This window comes from Panthera leo, chromosome A1 (assembly GCF_018350215.1).
Source record: "Panthera leo isolate Ple1 chromosome A1, P.leo_Ple1_pat1.1, whole genome shotgun sequence".
NCBI lineage: Eukaryota > Metazoa > Chordata > Mammalia > Carnivora > Felidae > Panthera > Panthera leo.
The window spans coordinates 176288279-176311091 of record NC_056679.1 but is presented as its reverse complement, the minus strand read 5'-3'; the positions used below and the strand labels follow the sequence as shown (position 1 = coordinate 176311091).

General features: G+C 51.7%; 1 protein-coding gene across 3 annotated transcripts in view; it reads left to right on the top strand.

The window, feature by feature from the left end:
* ERGIC1 (endoplasmic reticulum-golgi intermediate compartment 1) overlaps positions 1-22813 on the top strand; it is a 103284-nt gene that overhangs the window by 66293 nt on the left and 14178 nt on the right. For all 3 annotated transcript variants that reach the window (XM_042946572.1, XM_042946579.1, XM_042946563.1), the window contains 4 exons: positions 2817-2941; positions 11418-11522; positions 16354-16414; positions 20600-20700. In XM_042946572.1, coding sequence (XP_042802506.1) covers positions 2817-2941; positions 11418-11522; positions 16354-16414; positions 20600-20700 — 392 coding nt within the window. The remainder of the gene's footprint in view (positions 1-2816; positions 2942-11417; positions 11523-16353; positions 16415-20599; positions 20701-22813) is intronic.

Genomic DNA, 22813 nt, shown 5'->3' with positions numbered 1-22813 from the left:
AGTTCTGTTATTGCTTTTGGTGAGAATTACATCACAATTTTGAATCCACAGTGGGCCCCAAGCCAGGGAACCTGTTGAAATAGGTCGGTTTTATTTTTATTTTTTCTTTTTCCCTTAGAAAAATAATTCATCTGGCAGCTTCTCAGTCAGGAGTAGGTCGTGTCTCTGGAACAAGGAAATTCTTAGTCAGGCCAGAGGACTGGGACCAGTGGGGTAGGGGAGGGAAGGGATGTGGTTCCAGGCTGCGTCCCAGCTACGGGCAGTGGCCCAGGAGGGGCCAGGCAACCTTAAGCTTGGGGCTGCACTAGCCCACGGGGCGCTGCCTCTCTGTGGGGCCATAACCCGAACCCAGGCATCTTACACTCGAGCTCCGCACCCTGGCTGTTCTTTAAGAGAACAGATTTTTATTATAAAAAAAAAAAAAAATGCACGTTCATCATTGTACCTTTGGAAAATCCAGAGCAGCAGGGAGAAGAAATCGCCCATAATTCCACCCCCAGTGACAGCGTCAGTTGACATTTGACGCCATCCCATCCCGTTGGCCTTCCTTTCTGCGCCTTTCTAAACACGGCTGAGATCACATTGTGTGTGCAATCTCCTATCCTGCTTTAAAAAGTGATATTTTATTGCTAACTAATAACAGGAATATTTTTTTTTTGGCTTAAAAAAAATCACGTTCAAAATACAGAAACAAACAGAGAAAAGTTGAAGTCCGTGTTCCCTAGTGTGCCATCCACCCCAGAGGAAGCCCCTGCTAGCAGCCGGCACCCCTTCTCCACCCCTGTGTTTGTGTGCCTGCCTTGTGTGTCTGTCCCCCCGTCTACAAACGCGTATCATGTTTAGGTGGCGGGTGTTGTTTTTTCTTTTTACTTTTCATGTAATTGGGACCCAACTGCGTGGGACCTTTCTGGGGTTTCTTGTTTTTTATGCTAATATCTTGGAGCTATTCTTACGTTACTCATAATATTGGTAAGATGATCACCACAGCTGCCATTGATTCTGCTCCTGCTCCAAACCAGGCTCCGTCCTGAATCCTTTGGCTGTGTTAGTGCGTTAAGATGAGACGTACTCCAGTGGAATGGCCAAAGGGTGTGGCCTCTGGATCGAAACTCTGTGGGTTCTAATCCACGCTCCAGTGTTTCTTAGCTGTACGATCCCAGGCAAGTTACTTAACCTCTCCGTGCCTTAGTGTCCCCCAGGATAGAATGGGTCTGATAATATTATCTTCCCCACAGGGATGCTCGGATGGTGCATTCCTATGTAGAAAGCACTTAGAAGGGTGTCTGGCACCTAGTACTATTTTAATTTTCGAAATCCTCACAAGCCTAGGATAGAGGAGGAAACCGAGGCACAGGAAGGCTAGGGAATTTGCTCGAGGTCCCACTGCTGGTAAGGGGCAAGGCCAGGAACCACAGACAGTGGCAGCCCCAGAACCCAAGCTCTTAGTCACTGCCCTGCTCTGAGCTGCCTCTCCCCACACATGGATTTAGCTCAGTTCTCGTACCTGCTGCACCGCATTCCAGAGGGGACTGTTCCATTGACTAGTCCCTTGTTGACAAGCAGCTGGGTTGCCTCCACTCGTCACAATTTCAAATAAAGTTGCCCAGAGCAGCCTCGCACACACGTCTGGACATGTCTGCATCTAGACAACAGGCTCCCAGGGGTGGAGCCGCTGAGTCCTGTTTGCATTTCTCTTAAACCAAACGTTACGGCATCAGCGTTTCCCACATACTACAGACCTGTGAGCGTCATTTTTAACGACTACATCATATTTCCTTCTGTGGATGGGCCCTCCCTCGCTTCCCCACCACCACTGAGGAATACATTTGTTCCCATTTTTCCCTTGTAGGGTTGGCTCACATAAAACTGCTCCCAGCAGTTCTTTCTCTGTGTCATAGCCTCCTTTCCAGTGCTTCTTTCGGGGAAATGTCTGTTTTCATAGTTTGCAAAGCCGTGCCACTTAAACCATCTCAAAGGATGCAATTGGCATGGGCCTGCCCATTTTACAGATTGGGAAGCTGAGTCACGGGTAAAGAGTCACATTGGAGTCAAAGACCAGGACCCCCAAGCCCCAAGTTTCCCATTCAGTGTACTGAGGAACCCAGAAAAGTACCTTAGCTCCGGGAGGGCAGGGCCTGCAGGAATAGGCATTGGGTAAAAAAAAGGTGTGAATGAATGAATGATGAGTGAACTAATGCCTGCCTAAAACCTTACCCAACAAACCCAGAGACTGAGAACCATTAGGGGCTGACGTTCATTAAGCACTTGCCGTTTACTATACGTCAGCCCCTGTTCTAAGCATTTTCTACACATATTATTTGATCCTCATAATTCTCCAAGGAAGGTCTAATTGTTATCACCCATTTTCCAGAGAAAGAAACAGGCATCAGGAGCTTATGTGCCTCGGCGAGGGTTGTACAGCTGGCGAGAGGCAGGGCCAGGATTCAGACTAACCTTTTCACCCCGACCTTCTGCTGTCTCCCTGCAGTCTTGAGTTTAGCAGAGTCGTCACCCTCACGCCCCACACTCCTCCATCCCTGGCCCCATTAGCTGCTGCCGCCCCCCCGGCCTCCTTCCCCTCTTCCTTTGCAGCCTCAGGCAGTGGCAGGGACCTTGTGGGCTTGCTCCCTTTCAGTCCAGCCTTGCTGGCTGCCTTCCTCTCTGTGGCTCTGGGCCCTAGGCTGTGGGTGCCTGGAAGGCCCAGGGCCCACCTGTCCATGGAGTAGATTAGAGGAGGGGGTCCAGGGATGAAGGGCTGGGCCCCATCCCCATTTCTCTGGGTGTTTGTGACTCTCTCCTCTCCTTGGCCCCTGCAGTGGTCGGACTTGACATACAGGATGAGATGGGCAGGCACGAGGTGGGGCACATTGACAACTCGATGAAGATCCCACTGAACAACGGGGCCGGCTGCCGCTTTGAGGGGCAGTTCAGCATCAACAAGGTACGGAGACCCTGCACGGGCCCCTTTTCCCCACTCCCCATCCCTTCGGTCCCCTTCCTCCCAGAATCCGGGTGTTCAGAGCTGTGCGGTCACTCAGCCCCCTCCCCAGCCAGGGCCTGACAAGCATCAGGGTGGCCGGCAGCGTTTCCTGCTGAGATTCTGGGTGAGGGTTCCAGGCTCCCAGAGGCACGGAGCCCCCACTGGCTGGTTCAGGAAGGGGCTGCTCTTCCTCCCGCCGGGGAAGGGAGCGGCCGTTAAGAAGACCATGGGATTTGCAGTCCTGAGCCCTGAGTGTGCATCCCGGCTCTACCCCCTCTTGGCCAAGCAGCGCCCTCTGAGTCACTCCACCCATCATAGCCTGTTTTTACGTCTTTAGGGTGAGGATACGATGATGGTAATAATAGAATGATACCACCCAGCTCCCAAAGTTTGCATGAGGATTAAATGAGCTATCACACATTCATTCGAAAAATGTTTATTGGACACCTTCTGTGTCAGCTCTGGGGCCACTCTGAGTAGGTGGCACGGAACGGGGTAGGTGGGCAGAGTTCCCGCGCTGTCGGAGCTCCCGTGCTAGTAGGGGGATATAGACAGCACGCTAACTGAAAAGCATTTTGGTGGGTGGCGATGTGACGAGGAATAAAGCAGGGGAGGAGTGAGATTGGGGTGCATTTGAAAGTAGCTGGTAGGCCCCCAAAGGACCGTTCAGGTGTTACTGTGGTTTTGTTGCTAGAACCAGGAACTTCAGGTCCTGAGTCGAAGATGTGAGCACAGTGCATTTGGGAGTACGAGGGAACCCTGGCGGGAGCCAGCAACCTTGGCTCCACACACGCTGTACCCTTTTCAGCTCTTCTTATGTATTAATCACAGCGGAGCCTTGCAAAAATAGCTCTGTGAGGTGGCACCATTTTACAGATGAGGAAACGGACGCCCAGAGCGGTTGAGTGTCTTGCCCAAGATCACACAGCTGTCTCCCGTGTTCCATAACTCCCATTCCCGGTCCCAGCCAGACTGAGCCATTGGCCACTCCTGGCTTCTGCTTGCCCTCTTGTAGCCTTTGCTCAGAACACCCTTCCTCTGGTCCCCGACATCTGAATCAGACATTGCAAGCTCACTGGCCACACCCAACCCAAAGACAAGTTACGTTTGTCCTGTATAGCATTCAAACACATCAGAGCCAAAAGCTAAAGACTGGGAGCCCAGAGTTCCAGATTTTCAAAGTCAGAGGCTCTAGCCACACTGGGGACACATCCCATTGTCAACAGACATTTGGAGCTGCCCCTTTCGACAGGGCATGTGCCCTCCCTTCCCACAATTCCTGCTGAATGGCTGCAAGACTGGGCCGGGACACCGATGTGACTGGACCTGTCTCTCCCCACGTAGTCTCGGGGCCTCTCCTCTCCACTGCTTGAGATTCCCTCTCTCTCCCTTTCTGTCTCTCCCTCCCTCTCCCTTTGCCCCTCCTCTGCTCACATGCACGTGTGTACGTGCTCTCAAAAAGTTAAAAAAAAATAAAGACCTATACTATACCAGTATGGTAGCCATTAGCCACGTGATGCTATTTAAATTTGAATTCATTAAAATTAAATAAAGTGAAATATTCAGTCCTTCAGTGTCACTAGTCACATTTCAAGTACTTAATAGCCACGTGAGACTAGTGACTGCCATATTAGTACTACATAACATTTTCATCACCAGAGAAAGTTCTGTTGGACTGCAAAACTTTAGAAAGCTCATGGTGATAGGAGCAGGTGCAGGGAGCACACTGGAGGGGCCAAGAGCAGAGGTCATGGTCACTGGGTGTGCAGTGGAGTTGGAGAGAAGTGGCCAGATTAGGGATGTGGAGTCAACGAGACTTGCCAATCGGTTGGATATGGGTAGTGAGGGCAAGAGTGGAATCAAAGAAACCTCTTAGGTCTTTGTCTGGACAAGCAGAAGGTCCCATTTTCTGAATATGGAAGTCTGGGCAAGCATGGATTCTGTGGGCAGTAGGGCTGGGAAACTGTAGTTCAATTCTGGATGTGTTTCATTTGGGATTCCTCCCAGAGATACTACATTGGAGGTGTGTTTCTGGGGTTCGGGAGAGTGTTCTGAGCCAGAATGTAAATGTGGGGGGGGGGTCATCAGTGAATAGATGATGTTGGGGTCCTAGGTCTCCATCAGCGCTACTCAGAGTAGGCTCCCAGACCAGCAGCATCAGTACCACCTCAGAACTTACTAGAAATGCAGATTTTTGGGCCCCGCTTCAGAACCCCCTAATCTGTGTTATAATGAGCCTTCCAGGGGATTCCAATGCCACGAATGTTTGCGGATTATTGGCCTAAGCTAAACTATCCAGAGAGAAGGTGTAGAAATTTTTCCAAACATGGAGTTCACTGACACCCCAGGGAGTGTAGACTGAATCCAAGGGGTCTATGAACTTGCATGGGGGAAAAAAATGACATGTTGATTTTTATGAAGCTCTGACTCAAATTCAGCATTTTCTCCTATGATGGACGTTGGCTTCAAACCATAGTAGCCTTAGCAGCACCTGTGACTTGTCACCAATAAATTGCCGATATTTATATCACATTAAAATAGTTGCAGATAATTTTGAGATACTGTTTACATTCATCACTACTTTGAAATCAGAGTGATCAGCTGACCTGTGACCAGGTCTTATTATTTGCTGTGGTAATAAAGAAGCCTATTTAAGTATGTTTTTTCGTATTTTAATTACTGCTTACACATCATTTCTTTCCTCCATAATCCTATGTATTGGATATATTCAACACATCTTAAACATTTAAAACACGTGTCACCGGACTGGCAAAGGGCCTGTGGCACCAAATGCAAGAACCCAAAGTCTTGATGCAAATGTGGTTTCAGGACTGATTTCTGATACGCTCCAGCGTTGAGGAGTGGGGAAATGAGGGGGGTGACGAAAGGTAGGAGAAGGAGCCGCCAGGCAGGTAGGAGGGAACCAGGCCTAGGCGGGCCCTAGAATCTAGAAGAGAACGTGGATCAAAGGGGAAGGGCCGGTGCTGCGTGGGTGGGGTGACTGACCTGGGAGCTGCAGGGGACGCCAATGACGTGGGAGAGAGCAGCGGGCTGGAGAGGCGGCCTTGGAGAGGAGGGAGGGCGGGCGGGCGTGTGGGCTCGCAGGGAGATAGGCCAGTTGGTGGCAGGCCTAGGCTCTTGCTGTGCCTGGAGAACTGCTGCTCTTCCACAGACCTCGTTGACGTGGGTCCCTCCGGGGAGTCCCGCCGGGGAGTCCCTCCTTCCCTCTCGTCTGACCCCCATTTCACTTCTTGACTTCTTTGGACCATTGCGTCCCGCCCCTTGCTGATTCATTCATACATCATGCTATTGAGTGCTTTGTGCCTGGCTCCACACTTGGCACTGGGATGCAGTGCTAGAAGGAACGATCATGGTCCCTGACCTTGATGGCACTGTGGTCTATTATGGGGTGGTAGCCACCCCACAGGTAAACACTCAAACAAGCAAATTGCGGTTTTGGTAAAGCAGCCGTGAAGAGAATGAAGAGGGTGTTAGGGTGGAGAATAAGGGAGAGAAACCACTGAGATTGGGGTGTAAGGGGAGGCCTGTCTGAGGGGTGACGGTGGAGGATGAACACACACACACGCAGTCCCGGTTGTGGGAGCCTCCCCTCAGGGGTATTATGATCACCTGGCTTAAACAAATATTTATGCCCCAGACAGTGAACGAGAAGGGGCCATTTTGGCACCCAGCCTGGGATGGACACAGGAGAAACACCACCCAGGAGATAGCCCAGCACCACACCCTCCTCCCCCCTTAGCAAACACGCCCAGGCTGTGGTCAGCTCCCCTCAAATGGGCTTTGGTGGGGCCCCCAGAGTGGGGAGTGGGACTTGCTCTTTGGGGTCAGATCTATCTGTGGTCGAGAATCCTGGCTACAGTGCTCACTGATTGAATGAATGACTCTGGGCAGTTTAGCCTCTCTAAGCCTCAGTTTCTGCATCTGAAAAATGGGGATAATAACATTGCCCTCACAGATTGTAAGACATGAGCAAATTAAAATACAAAGCATTTGGGGCGCCTGGGTGGCTCAGTCAGTTAAGTATCCTACTTCAGCTCAGGTCGTGATCTCATGGTTCATGGGCTCGAGCCCCGTGTCAGGCTCTGTGCTGACAGCTCAGAGCCTAGAGTCTGCTCTCTGCCCCTCGCCTGCTTTCTCTCTCTCTCTCTCTCTCTCTCTCTCTCTCTCTCAAAAATGAATAAACATTAAAAAAAATTTTTTTAATAAAATAAAATAAAATACAAAGCACTTAACTCTGTGGGGATGGGAACAAGCCTCGGTGCCCTTTCCCTGGCCTGCTTTATCTCCCATCAGTGGGAGCATCCGTGATCTCATCAGCTGGCACCCACTGTCACCTGAGTGCAGGTGTGCTCCTAAAATGTGCGTGGATGGCGTTCAAGAAATTGGTCTTCTCTGACTGGCGAGGGCCAGGGATTCTAGGAAAGTGTGAAGCTGGCCCTTGCCTTATGGCTACCACCGATTGGGTTCTTACCTGGCCCTTTCCTGTATTAACCTACTTACTCCTTGCAGCAGCTCTGAGGAAACTGAGGCCAAAGAGATTAAGTAGGTTTTGAACCCAGGAAGCCTGGCACCGGGCCCCTGCTCTCCCCCTGCGCCCCCCTGTTGCTTCTTCTTGCCAGCATCTTGGTCACACGAGCTGTGACCACTGGTGTCCATTCACTCCAGGTCACGGCTGAGGCCACCGTCTGTCCTTGTACCCTTGCAGGGAGTGGAGACTCCCACTCTGCCTGTGTTCAGGGTTCCTGCCTCCTAGGAGCTCTCAGTCAGGCAGTGCTCAGACAAGAAAGCCAGTGTGACGGTGTGCCCTGATGATGGGTGAGGTTAGTAGCTGGCCCCCACCCCTTTATCTCCCAGCATCAGGCTTACACTTGCCCCGTGGCTTCCTTATCTGTCCATCAGGAAGTTGGCCAGCAGTCAGATGTCCAAGTTCGAGTGTTCCAGGCTGCCCCGGCAGCCCCCAGCAGCCCAGACTCCTCGCTTAATCAGCCAGCCCCCAGGAGGAGGGCAGGATGGGCCCGGGTTTGGGGCCTGGCTCCATCTATATGCTTCTAAAATCTATCAGAGACACTGACGTAGGTTCCTAAGTCACAGGCTCTAAAAGCGTCGTCGTTTCTTTCTTCAGCCCAGCGTGTGCTGGCATGAGTCAGCCACCTGTGATGGATTCCTTGTGGAGGGGGAGTGGGTCACTGAGTCACAGCCTCGGGGGGAGGCAGCGGGTGGCAGATGGCGCGGGAGCCAGCCTCCTTGACTCACTTCACTCTGGGAGCGTGAGGCCCAGCCTCCAAACCCCATTCTGAACTCTGCCCACCGGAGGCCCCGTGTCATTCACTTCAGGGAAGAACGCCAAAGGACACGTGCTGGACGCTATTGGTTTCTTCCAGAGGTGATAGACAACGGGACCTTTAGTCCTCACTTGATCATGTGCCTTTTTTTTTCTTTTAATTTTTGTTTTAATGTTTTGTTTATTTTTGAAGAGAGAAACACAGAGTGGGGGAGAGGCAGAGAGAGAGAGAGAGAGAGCCATAGAATCTGAAGGAGGCTCCGGGCTCTGAGCTTTCAGCACAGAGCCCGACACGAGGCTCGAACTCATGAACTGTGAGATCATGTCCTGAGCCCAAGTCGGATGCTTAACTGACTGAGCCACCCAGGCCCCCCAATCATGTGCCTTTTTTAATAATATTAATGTATAATTTATTATTTATATAAGTAAAAATAAAGTTTAAACGTATTTTATTAAGATACAGTGGGCTTTTCCCCATGCCCTGCCTGTGTACATGTGGTTCTGTCTTCCAGGAGGGTTCTTCTGTCCTGGCTCTGATGATGAACACGTTCATGCTAGGAACCCAGCCCAATAACAGCTGCCATTGGCTTTGCACTCCCCACTTTGTTTCATCCTCTCAGTAACCTTTTGCAGCTAGTGTCTCCATCTTGCTGATGGGGAAACTGAGGCACACAGGTTACTGACCTTGCCCAAGGCGCCCCAGCTGAGAAGTGGGGCTGGACTGGAGTGTGGAGCTCAGCTGCTATTCTACCATGGGTAATTGGGCCCCTGAGGCCCACGTCTCAGGCTCCGTTCTAGCCTCACCTGTGAGCCGAGGCCAGGCCGTACCCTGTCAGCCTGGTACCTTCCAGGTGAGTCCAAAGCCCAGGCCCTAGTGAGGACAGGAATACTTCTATGAGCAGCCCACAGCTTTGTGTTCGGAACAGGCATGCTTACCAAACAAGCAGACTTCGATGGACTGCTGCTTAGCCGGAAGCTCTAAGCCATATTCCTTCCTCTGATGCAGTTCGTTGAACTGGAATAAAATAAACTGCGTTTTCAGCATGGCATTTGGGGCCTTTACTGAACCGCCCCATCCCCCTCTTATGCCTCTTTATTTTCTGCCGCTACCACCCCTGCAGACCGTTCTAGTTCTTTACACGTGCCCACCAACCGGGCAGTTTCTGACCTCCGTACTCGTCATGCTGACCCATCAGCTCTGATGCCTTTCCCCCTCTTCCCGAGTACTGCAGACTCATTTTTACAGCCTTAGCACAACAGGGTCCTTTCTGCTGAGAAGCCCTCTCGGAACACTCCCAACTGAGTTGGGGGCCCTCCCCACGGCCCCCACGGTCTACATCTCTCTGGTCCGGTGTGGGTCACGCAGTCTCATTTTCTGTTCCAGACCTGTGTCACCACAGGCCAGAGGCTCGTCCAGGGTCAGGTTCTTGTCTGAGCTGTCTTCCCAAAACCAGCACGTCCTAAAGGATGGCTGCGTGTGGCCATCAACCCAGGGCTGCTGAGGTAAATGGCAGGAGGGAGTATCATGTCCAGCTTCAGTGTGCGGAGTCTGGAGGCCAGCATCCCTGAGTTCAAACCACAGCTCTTGGCATGTTTCTTAGCAAGTGTCTTCACTGTTCCGAGCCTTAGTTTTCTTTTCTGTAAAATAGAAATTACCAGATGTCACAATCAAAAATGCTATTTCCAGAATTTACTTTTTATTTAGAACAGTTTTTCAATGTTTATTTATTTTGAGAGAGAGAACGCGCGCGAGAGAGCACAAGCGGGCGAGCACAAGTGGGGGAGGGGCAGAGAGAAGGAGAGACAGGATCCAAAGCAGGCTCTGCACCATCAGCACAGAGCCCGGTGCGGGGCTCCATCTCATGAACCGCGAGATCATGACCTGAGCCGAGATCAAGAGTCAGACACTTAACTGACTGTGTCACCCAGGTGCCCCACAAATGCTATTTTAAGAATTAATGTCTTTCTTTGGTTTGTCCAGTACCTAATGTAGTGGGCATCTACCAGGGTCTGGGGAGTGCAGAGCAAATCAGACACAACTCCCTACCAGCGTGGAGCTTACGTTCCCCGGTGAGGAAGCAGAATAGAACGAGATAAAGATACGGTGGCAGGTGTTTCTGAGTGCTTTAGCAGACCAAAGGGTTTGGGGAATCGGGGTCAGGGGGCTCCCCGAGCAGAGGCCTGAGGGAAAACAGGGAAGGGAGAGCCATGTCAAAGAGGGTTCCAGGAAGGGGTCAGAGGTACGAAGGACCGAGGTAGGACCTCCACGGTAGGCCGTTCCCGGCCAGAGGGAGTACACAAAGGAGGTTGTGAGCAGAGGAGTGACACGATCAGAGGTAGGGTTCAGAAGGACCCCTCTGGCTGTTGTTGGGGGAGGGCCTGTGGGTGCCAAGGGTGCAAGCTGGGGGCCCAGTGAGGAAGCTGCCCCAGGGGAGCACTGGAGGCTTGAGAAGGTCAGGTGCTACATGTCGTGAGAGTGGAGCTGACAGCCTTTCCTGGTGAGCAGGAGGCCAGGTGTGAGAGAAAGGTAGGGGGCCAGGATGATCCCAAGGGCTTGGCCTGAGTAGCTTGGTGGAGGAGGGGCCTTTTAGTGCAACAGAGATGCCCCAGCAGAACCCAGGGAGGTCCTGGTCACAGGATATCAGTGCCTCTCCTGGGCTGTCCTCTGCCAGGGCCTCAAGGCCCAGGGAGGAGAGGAGGCCACCACAGCTGTGCCTTCAAGGATCCCCCAGCCTAAGGTGATGGGGCAAATTGGGGTGAACGGTGGTGTTGATTTGGATTTTGAGCAGGTTCGGTTGGTCCGTGGGCCTCAACCTGCTATGGGGCCGACAGCCAGGAAGTTGGTGGGCAGCTGCCATTTTGAGCTCTGGCCTGTGCCAGGGGCCCAGCTGGATGCCTCACATGTATTTCCTCCTCTCATAATCCCAGCAGCCCCCTCTGGTAGCTTCTGCTACTGTGCCCATTCTACGGATGAGGAACCTGAGGCTCAGGGAAGGGCAGCGGCTCCTTCAGAGTCCCATGGCTTGGACCAGGCTGGGATCCAAATCCAGAGCTGTCCGACACCAGAGTGAAGACCTGCAGCCCACCCTCTGCGGCAGCCAACGACACTCCTGAAACCTGTATCTCTCCCCCCAGGTCCCAGGCAACTTCCACGTGTCTACACACAGTGCCACAGCCCAGCCACAGAACCCGGACATGACCCATGTCATCCACAAGCTCTCCTTTGGGGACACACTGCAGGTGAGCAGGGCACACTCAAGGTGACATGACTGGGGTGGGCATACAGCGAGGCGGCTGTGTCACCCGGAGCCTTCTGTCCTCTCTGGGACAGAGAGATGACGTGTAGAGGGGTCACCTCCTCTGAGTCTCTGCTCCATCAAACAGCTCCTCTGTATCATTCCTTCTGGGCGTGCGACTGCAGTTTTATTGACAGTGCACTGGACTTGGAACCTTGGGTTGAGACCTGGAGGCTGGGGAAAGGGACTTGCTTTTCATGAGCAAGTACTAAGTGCTGGTGCTTTCTCCGTGCTGGCACAGCCTTACGAGGCACAAGGAGGCACCGCGTGTTACAGTCATGGAGCTGGGCCCAGAGAAGCCTCTTGTCCAGGGTCTGCCAGCAGATCTGTTTGATGCCAGAGTCCGGCCCGCTCCCCTCTGTGGCCCTTTCTGCCTTCCAGCCCAGTACCCACCCCCACTAAATAGGGGTAGCACAGTGGACGAAGCCTTCTGACAGTACTTGTCATGATGGAGAGGGCCGCCTTCAGCGGGCCTGGCCCAGCAGCTCCCTACCCATGGCAGCAGTGTGAGGGGACGGAACACAGGCGCGCCCCCGCCCCCCCCACTCTCTACCAGCCGCAGGCAGGGGAGCTTGGATGTTCTTTCTTTTTTCTACCGCTCACCGTGGTCCTAAAGGTGGATTCTGGAATTGAGGCTCAGAGCGGGGAAGTCATTGCTCCAGCCACAGTGCTGGGATCGGGACCCCAGGTCCTGCCCCCAAGCCTTGCTTGATGAGAATCCCGGATCCTGGTTGAGGGTGCTGGGGGGTGGGGTCCCTCCAGGAATGGTGGTGTGCACATGGGGCTCACACAGGCCCGCAAGCCCAGCACATACAACATTATGCCACTTATATGCACACACGCATCACACACACTGAAAGGTATGCCCAGACATACCTGTGCTCCTACGTACACCCTAAGATCCATCCCTAAGCACACATACCAGATGGACACACACTCAGACCCTTGCACAAACACAGCTCACACACACCACCCGGAAGTGCGCAGGCTCACCCACGTTGGAAGGTCTCACATACACGCTCGTGCCTGCACTGCCCCACTCACGTGAACCTGCCAAGCACTGTTCTTCATAAGCATGACCTTCTTCATGCTTAGCAGCCCAAGAGGTGGGTACTTTATTTTCTCCATTTTACAGGTGAGGAAATTGAGGCACAGGGAGGGTGCAGTCTGTCACAGAGCCTGGGTTTGAATCAACAGTCTGGTTTCAGGCCACACTGCTGGTTCTGCGTCCCCATGCACCCTCTTGAGTGCACACTGCCCTTTAAGCACGTGTGCATGCTCATACCTCCTCTCTCCACTGCACGTGGCTCGTGCTTCTTTCCTGGTGGCCCCTTGTGCCCGGCCTGAGTGGCCCAATCATCACCTTTCCAGTCCCTTTGGAAATCACAGAGATTTTTCCTCTTGGAGATAGGGCTTAGGAACAGAGAAATCCTGGCCTCCCTGAGTGCCATGAGCCAGACTCCCTAACTACACACTCGGCCTGCCCCAGGACTATGGACTCACTTCACACAGGGTTCACCACGCATATCGTCCCATCTCTCCATTCAGGGGGTTGTCGTGTGGAGGTTCCCAGCCTGTCTTTCTGGATTCAAATCGTGGCTCCACCACTTACTAGTTGTGTGACCTTGGATAAAGTATTTATTCCTGGTGGGCCTCAGTTATCCCATCTGTAAAATGGGGTCAGTAATAGTACCCACCTGATAGGATTGTAGTAGAGATAAAACAAATTCTTGCACACAAAGCCCTTAGAACAGTGCCAGGCACAGAGTAAGTGGTCAGTGAAATGAGCTATTACCACTGTTGTTGCTATTTGTACCCTCACTCTGCACCAGGCCCTGCAAGATAAAGCGTGCTGCCAGCCCTGGGGCACCGGGGTGGCTCAGTCGGTTAAGCGTCCGACTGCGGCTCAAGTCATGATCTCGCGGTTTGTGAGCTCAGGCCCCGCGTCGGGCTCTGTGCTGACGGCTCAGAGCCTGGAGCCTGCTTCAGATTCTGTGTCTCCCTCTCTCTCTGCCCCTCCCCTGCTCACACTCTGTCTCTCTCTGTCTCTCAGAAATAAACAAACATTAAAAAATTAAACAAAAAAAAAAAGCATGCTGCCAGCCCTTGAGGGGCTCACACGGCCATGAAAGAGACAGGATGTGGGGTGGTCACCACCCCCAGTGGGACAGTAGCTGACAAACCACAAGCATGTAGTAGGCAGTGGGCCCTCCATATACTAGGTGTTGGGCAGTCTCTTAGCTGCCTTTGGACCCACCAGCTCACCAAATCTGCACCACAGCCCTGGGAAGGTGGTCTCTGTGAACTCTAGTGGGCACAGGAGGAAACTGACACGTGGAGTCGTGAGTCCAGGGTCACTCAGCTCTGCACCGGCAGAATTCAAACCCAGTCTTTGTACCACACCACACTCCTTCCCTGTGGGAGGTTTTGACCCCGGAAGTCTGCACTTTCTTACCTAGAGAGCAACATTACAGATGACATCTTGTTGAATCCTTACAAAAACTCCCCTCAAGGATACTGGATGGCATTTATTTTTCCTGATGAGAAAACTGGGTCAGAGGGATTCAGTAGCTTGCCCAAGGTCACACAGCTTCTAAGAAACCAGACATGTCTGGCCCCAGGTCTTCTGTCACTGTGCCCCGTATAGTCATGGATCCGTCAGACCCTCTTGAAATTTCTGCTCTGTGCCAGGCCCTGGGGTTACATGATGGGTAAACAATACAGGGTTCTTGCTCTCAAAAGAAGAAAAGATCAAACAAATAAACATGATGATATAGGACAAGGAGGGCTAAGGACAAGAGAGGCAGAGGGGCAGAGGTATGAGCATATCATCTGGGCAGTGATATGGGAGCAGGGACAGGGTACCTCCCAGCCTGGGAGGTCAGGGAGGTGACCTCTCAGGTGACATGTAAGTCAAGCCCTGAGAGTGAGGATTTGGCCAGGCTCACAGGGAAGTCTCATGGGCAAAGGGGCATCTCCCACATCTCCCACTCTATGACACGCCCAGTTGGTCATTTTCATATAAAAGAGCCGCAAGGTTATTTTAGAAAAAATGAATCAGCAGGTGTCCACATCGTCAGAATGGTGTTCTGTAATGAAGCCTGGGAAGTGAGCGCTCCTCGGAGGTGGCAGAGAGGGCGCGGAAGTGTCCTGGAATGGGAGCAGAGAGCTGAGTTTTACTAGATTCGGGCAGGTTGGTGTGTTAGAGCACCCGCCTGCTGTGTGGAGGATGGCCGTGAGGCCAGAGTGGAGGTGACGGAAGGGCTGCAGCCAGGGCCAGGGGAGCCAGGGCGCGGACTGAGGCTGGGTAGCAGGGAGAAAGGAAGGGGACAGATGGGTAGGAGAGGGGGCGGTCTTGTGTTGTTGTGTGCTGTGGACAGAACAGGGCAGTAACAGCCTTCTTCTTGGTCATGGTTATGGTGGAAATAGGATTTTCTTTAAGTGGAAAAAACCCAAAACAACTGAGGCTCCATCTACCCATCCATTATCCATCATCCATGCAACAAATATTTCTTGAGCACCTATTAGGCACGTGATGTGCCTTGTGCACGTTGCTGAGGACAAGCACGGTCCCTGCTCTTGTGGAACTTACAGTCTAGAGGGGAAAACAGAAGTTAATCAAGTGATCGTACAAATGAATGTGAGATAAAACCATGACACGTGACTGTGGGAGGGAACATTCTCGCTCTCGTGTCCATAACCACCATCTTCTTGGGTTAGAAACCAAGTCGTCAAATTGTCATTCCCTAAGGCAGCACTGGACAGATTTTCCTTTTCTTTGGACTTGTTAAGGGTATGCAGCTCTGTTAAGTGCTCGATAGACGTCAGCCACCTGAGACCAGGATCAAAGATCAGGCCACCCAGCTACTTCCCACTGTTCCTGAAGTGGCCCTCTCTGCAGGAGCCTGTTCTCACCTACCTCTCTGACCTCCCTACTTCCTGCTTCTTACCTCCTTCCTCTGGGGCCACACAGGCCTCTGTTTATTCCTCAGTCTCCAGGCTCATGCCTTCACACATGCTGCTTGCCTGATTAACTTCCCACTTTCCTGGGTGTCAGTGTCACTGCCTCCAAGAAGCCCTCCAGCGTGTCTACGTTGGGAACTCCTGTTAACCATGCCCATGGTGGCATGCCCCATGTGCCCCATGCCTTGCCCTGCTTTAGATTTTCCTATGGCTGACGTGGTTTCCCCTCATCATCAGGGAATAGGTAGGGTGTGGCCTTCAGCCCCACAACTGCTACATGTTCTCTGTAGCAGATACAGTGAGGCCAGCAGCCCTGGGTCCTCAGAGAACTGTGAGCTGTAGAGGATCTCAGGAGGCATGTGCTGGGACCTAGACTCACCTGCACTTGTATTTCCTGAGTGCCTTGATGGAAAGAGCTCAGGCTTGAGGTCAGATACCTGAATTTGGAGTTTGGCTCAGCCAGTTATCAGCCGTGTGATGCTGGACAAGTTTCAGTGCTTCTCCAAGCCTTGGTCTGCTCTTCTGTAAAATGGGGTCAACAGTACATCATTAGGGACATTAAATGAGATGGCTAGAAGTACACAGGACAGAGTGGCACATTAGAGGTACCCAAGATGGGAAGCAAGCTAGTGCCTGCCAGGTGCCAGACCCGTCCCGTGTCTCTCTGTTGCTCCCCACAGCTTCTCTACGAGACAGACCATGCTGGGTAAGGTCCCTAAACCAGGTCGCACCTGGCCGTCCCCTCACGGCCAGGGCTATACCTGGAGGTGGTGGCATTCTGAGGTCAGCCCCCTCACTGTGCTTCTCCACAGGTCCAGAATGTCCATGGAGCTTTCAACGCTCTCGGGGGAGCAGACAGACTCACCTCCAACCGTATGTATCCCATATCCCAACTGGGGGCGGGAAAAGGGGGAGAAGAAGGGAACGTTTATTTATCAAGCACTCACCGTGAGCAGAGCTGTTAATGCTTCCTTCGTTCCCACAGCTGGCCTGTGAGGAAGGTGGAACCAGCCCCGTCTTACAAAGGAGGGGACCTGTGCCCCCCGGGGAAAGTATGTGACAGCCCTAGGCAACATCATAAGTGCTCAGTAAATACCAGCTATTATCATCATTATTGTTCTCATGCCACGTGATTGTTCTTAGGCAATATAATCACCTAAGATCCCCACAGGGAATCATGGCAGAGCCAGAATTTATTTTGGTTCCAGTGGCACTGTGAGAACAGGGCTGTGGATGGCCCAGTCAGGTCTGACCACCTGGGCCGCCCCCCAACCCCATACTCTCCTCCTGGTTGAGCCCCTCCCACCCACCAGTGCCCCCTCCCTGAGCTGTCTACCCCCTCAGCATTCTGGCATCTTGGCCCTAAGTAAAGAGGGCCCCATGTCTTTACACGCTGACACACGTATGTACACACCTGTCTGTGGCCTCATCTAATGAATGTTTACACACCTACACATGCACATGTGCACACACCTAGGGCCACGGATGCACGCACAGAATGGGTCCAGGTGGCGTGTCTGCTTAAATGCATTCATCCGCTGGATCCTGCAAGACAGGTTACCTTGACTTATTTCCTCACCTGAGCTCCCTTTTTTTTTACCCATAAGGCTTTTCGCATTGTTTCTTAAAATACACTGTTCTCTCTGATAGTCAGAAATTCACCCAAAAGAAAACAGCTGTCCATGACCTACCCTTCCCCCCCGCCCCACAACAAATCACACTTTTCATTTCTCCGTGTTCCCGTGAACCCTTGTCCATCAGCAGAGGTCATTTTTTCAAAGCAAGTAGACGGCAGTTTACCTTCTGATTTTTGTACTTGACATTGTTACGTTAACCACAATTTTTGTACAGTTTTTCCAGTGGTGACAGAGGCATGGTTGCCCATCTAGCAGCTCTGCTGTGCTCTATTAAGGCATTGTCTTCTCATGGAAAATGTCTGTCTATTTTTTTCTAGTTTTTTACCATTCCGGTAATGTCTGTGATATTTGCGGTATTTGCTTTATTTACATTATCCTGTTGCTTTCCCCCTGGGTGCGCGCCCGTTCCGTGCCGCCTCCTGCAGCATATGAGTGTGAGCAGTGCCTTCTTTTCATGCAAATGTCTGATTGTAAGTGAGGGTGATGATCCTTCGGGTGATGGTGTAGTCGTTGCAGTTCTGGGTAAGGGCAGCACACCGTCCCAAGGCGGCCATCCACGTGCACTTGCAGTTAGCATGGACCCCTCGGCGGCCTGATACTGAAATAGAACCGAGCGAGGAAGGAACCAGAGTGTATGCGCAGAAAACCTTGCCTGCCCCAGGGCTAGTGACGAAAGCCATCCCGGGCTGGCTTCCGTGGGAAGGAAAATGCATTAGATCAGACAACAGGCAGCCAGGGGTAGGGCTGGCTTTTCCTTCCCTCGGCCCTCCAGCTTGGTGTCCCTGCCAGGGCTTTGCCTTTGCTGCCTGCCCTCTCTGCTCCCAGACCTTCCCACTGAGGGCTGTCATATAGGTCTCCGCTCAAAAGCCACCACCTCCGAGAGGCCCTCCCTGAGCATCTTGTCTCAAGTAACCCCCACTTGGAGTGACCTGTTTTCCTCCTGAGGAGTGATTGTTGATGTTTTAGCCATGATGATGACATTGTGGTTGTTGTGTTTTGTTTTTTAAGAGTCTTTATCTTTTATGGAGACATAACTAAAATATCTGTGGATGGATTGATGTGATGTCTGGGATTTGCTTCAAAATAAAATGGGGTGGGAGGGGGGAACAGTAGGGTAGGGATGAAAAAATCGGCCGTGTGTTGTTAATTGCTGAACCTGGGGAATAAGGTATGTGGGGCTCATAATATGATTCCCCATTTTTTCTGTGTTTGAATTTTTCCATAATAAGCTGTTGGGAGGGAGCGAAAGGGTATGTGGGCCTGACAGGATCAGGTGGGAGCCAGCAGCCCCTTGGAGGGGGTCCACTGATGAGGACTCCATGTGGGTGGAATTAGGTGCAGTGTCTCTAGTGGGCATTTGGCAGAGGGTATCAAAGGCCCTAAATATGGTCATTGCCTTTGAGTCATCATTTCTACTCATAGGAGAGTAAGCTAAGGAAATAATTAAGAGAGTGTGCACAGATTTAGGAAAATAATGTTCATTAGGTCATTGTTTACAAGAGTGCAAATGAGGAACAGCGTCAGTGTCTAGCCACGGGGTCGGGGGGGGGTCGGTTGAGTACATTTACGGGTCTGCGCTGGGAGTTGCGTGCAGCCACTGACCATGATGTGTCAGACCTCTGCTGGCATTCAGGCAGCAAACGTTTATTGAGGACGTACTATGTGCCAGGCCCTGTGCCAAAGGATTTTGCAGCAAATAAAAGAAACACTTACAGAGCTTACTTTCTGTGTCTTGGGCCTAAAATGCTATCTGTGGTGTTTAGTACTTAGAAAAAAGGTACGGTATGATCGAATTTTAGGAAGACATGAATATATGTATAAGTCTAGCAGTTTATACGCAAGAAGGTGAACCCATGGTTTTCTGTGGATGGCGGATTTGTGGGTGGTTTTATTTTTTCTTTTTAGGATCCTCTGTATTTTGTACAAATTGTAACAGAACTTCCACGAGTGTGATTTTTCATAAGGCGTTCACTCTTTCCTTCCCTCAAGTTTTTAACCTGGGGTGATGGGCATCTGGAGTGCTGTATCTCAAATGCAGATTCTGAGCCCCACTCCAGAACCACTGAGCAGGGATCTCCAGGGGTGAGGCCCAGGGGCCTGCCTTTTAAATCCTGGGTAACTCTACTGCTCCTGATACCCGAGGACCACAGCAGGTTTGAGAAAGTGGGGTATTGGGATCTTCATGGGCTCAGACCTGAAGCTGCAGGGCTTTTCTGAGGTTTTCAGAGGGCTCAGGTCTCAAGACAATTCAGGAAGCACTACCCTTTTCTCACCAAGATGCAGTATTAGCAGGAAGAGGCCATGGCTGTCATCTACACCCCCTACCCTCTTACAGCAAGGGAGTCCAAGGACTCAGAACTGATTCAGCCAGGATTCGAAAACTCAAGGCTAAATTCCCGTGCACTTTTATATCCATGACCCCTGACCTGAGACTGTAGAAGGCAACCACAGAAGGGTCTTTGGGCTTCTCGGAACCTCCCAGAAGGTGCAAGGGAATTCATACCTTTCCTGGGTGACATTTGGCCGCTTTGGGACAGCATTCTATCCGCCTCGTGTTTGATTCTGGTTACCTCATGCTTATCAGAAGCTGATTCATCTGTTCTCCATTCATACCTCTGGCCGGCCAGCCATCCCTCCATCCGTTCATTCATTTAGTAAGCACTTGACGCTGTGCACTCTGAGCCAGGCCCTGTGCAGGGTTCCGGGACAAGAGATGAGTAAGGCACAGTCCCTGCCCTCTGCAGCCTCCCTGCATCCAGCAGTGGTGGGTCAGACAGGGCCAGGCGGAGGGAGAACTGATCTTCTGTTCACTGAAAATGGGGAAAGAAATTGATTCTTCGTAAATACTGTTTTTTCTGGTTTGTGGGCTCTTTCTTTTTGAAACTTCTATTGCTTCAAAAGCAACAATATTCAAACAGGACCAGGGGGTGCACAATGAAATGTGATCTTTATCAAATCCTGCCTTCTTCCCCAGGGACTAAAATTGCTAATAGTTTCTTGGGTGTCTTTCTAGAAAATTCTATACCTTCTTGCATAAAGAGTGAGTTTTCCCTGCCCCCCAGTACATGGAAACAGGTTATTCACTCCATTCTGCAACTTAGTTCTTTTTGTGTAACAATACCTCTTGGGGCGTGGCTTCTCGCAGTACCCACCTTTCAACGGTTGCCCTGTTGATGGACATTTGGGTTGTTTCCAGAATTTTAATATCATACACAATGCAGGAGTAAAGATCCTGATAGATGGAGTCTCTCAATTCCTGGTATCCAGAGCGGGGGAAACGAAGAAGGGCTGTTTGGCAATGAAAATTTGGAAACAGCCTCCCAGCAATGCCAAGCAGGTTTAGAATTGAAGTGGCATAGAAAGAGCTGCCGGCTGGTCAGTGCCTGTCCCCCTGCCTCATCCTGCTGTGTCCTTCCTGCAGCTCTCGCCTCCCACGACTACATCTTGAAGATCGTGCCCACGGTTTACGAGGACAAGAGTGGCAAGCAACGGTACTCTTACCAGTACACGGTGGCCAACAAGGTACTCAGTTGGTGGGCCCAGCTGCGTGCAACTGCACCCTCTGCTGGCCAAAAGCAGAGGCGACAAGTGTCTGAGCGAATTCCCGCTGGGTCCTATCTGGGGGCCTTTCCTGTGGCTGCTCTGGCCAGGTTCTGTCCCTGGGTAAAGATGAGAGGCCAGTCTCAGAGTCAAAGGGAGGAAATCTAACCAGGACATAGGATGTGATCTGTTGAGAAAGACCCTTGCATCTGGCCCCAGTCCTTTAGACTCAGGATCCTGATAGGTCAACACATGACAGATGCTCTGGTTCTCAGGGTACAAGCACTTTATCCAGGATCACAAGGACCTTGAATCATACCAGTTGGCCATCGGTTAACAGGAGCGTTCTAGGACCCCAGCACTCAAAGTCATGGAGAAGCAGGTAGGCCTTGGTGGGCAGCAGAGCATGGTCAGAGCCAGCAGAATAGGGTGACTGACAGTTGTTTCAAGCTGAGACAGCCTCTGGCCTCCCCAGAGTTGACCCTGCCAATGAACATGAATGCTTGAAACATGTTAGTTGAGGCACCCCCAGTGGATCCCTTTATCACCAGGACTCTCCTTTTTCTTCTGTTCCAGGGCTACTAAACCCCTTATAGGTGATGCATTGTTCAGCTCAGTTAATAATAATAGAGTAGTAGCTACCATTTACTGAGCACTAGCTGTGGGTCAGCTATGACGCTAAGCTCTCTACATCCACCATCATTTTCAGTCACCGTGACAGCTCCGTTTGTCCCCATTTTACAGATTTGGCCACTGAGGCACTGAGATGTAGTTATAGAGCTACAAAGTGGCCAAGTGGGGACTGGAACAAGGTTCTCCTTTGGCTCCAGAGCCTGGCATCTTGATCCCATCACCCACTCAGTCTGAACGGGGGCCCTTGAGTCTGTTGGTCTGAGAGCTGCTCTCTCCCGGGCGACCTGGGGTCCCTGTGCTGATGTTCTGGTGTAACTTTCCAAAGCGAGTTCTCTTTCTTTCACTCACTGTTTCTTGAAGGGCAGCTCATTGTAACTGTCAAGTGCTGACAACATCCAGTGGCTGGGAGAATGTGGACACAGTCTGAGCAGAAGAGGTGGGGCTGGAGCAGACTGCTGGTTCAGACCCGGCTCAGTCACTTGCTAGTTGTATGGCCTGGGACAAGTCACACAACTGCTCTATGCCTCTGTTTACTCATTTGTAAAATGGGGATGGTGCACCTGATAAGATGGCCATCAAATGAGGCAATGTCTTAAAAACTGCTTTGTCCACAAAGGAGGCTTTGGGTAAATGGTACCTACTGCTGCTACTTTTCATTATTTTCCTCTATCCCTCATCTCTGGGCTTTGACCCAGACAGTCACCCTGCCCCATCAGCTCTCCCTGGAGAAAGCTCATCTTGTTTTGTCCAAGGCTCCTTCCCCCGAGGCTTTGGCAAAGACCCAGCAGCCAGGACAGCTTGCTCAGCTCTCTCTGTGGCCTTGGCCCCAGCCTGCTCTGGGAACAAACAGGGCCGTGCCTGTCAGAGCCAATGGCAATCCATCAGTGGGCGGGGGTCGGGGGGGTGGTGGTCTTGGATCATCCCTGGAGAAGCCTCAGAGCTTGGGGCCTAGCATTTGGGATTGGTGGCTCCCCTGTGGTTGAGTCCAGTCTACAGTTATTGTAGACAAATGAGAGTAGCCCAGAGGTGTCCAGCAAATGCCCAGATCAGAGGGGACACACATCAGTTCAGCTCCTAGCCGCCTTCTAATCCTACCCAGCCAGGTGCCGTCTCAGGAAGCCTTGTCTTAGGGTCCCTCTCTCTTTGCAGTTTGTGTTCCTTCTTTGAAGAAGCCCACTCCCTACATGGCCTCTATGCTCATATCTCACACACACACACACACACACACACACACACACACACACACACACACCCAAGGATGTCCTGTGTGACCTAGAATGCCCCCTCTTCACTAAGCCTTCCACAAACCCTGGGGAGAATTGGTCATTTGTTCCTGGCCCTGTAGCACTCCATGTCTCTGTATCACTGCGTGCGTAATGTGGCAGTATTGGAGATACTCTTTTACATCAGCATCCTTTCCAGATTGTGACACCTACCTCCCCTGACAATCTGCTCTGGGGAT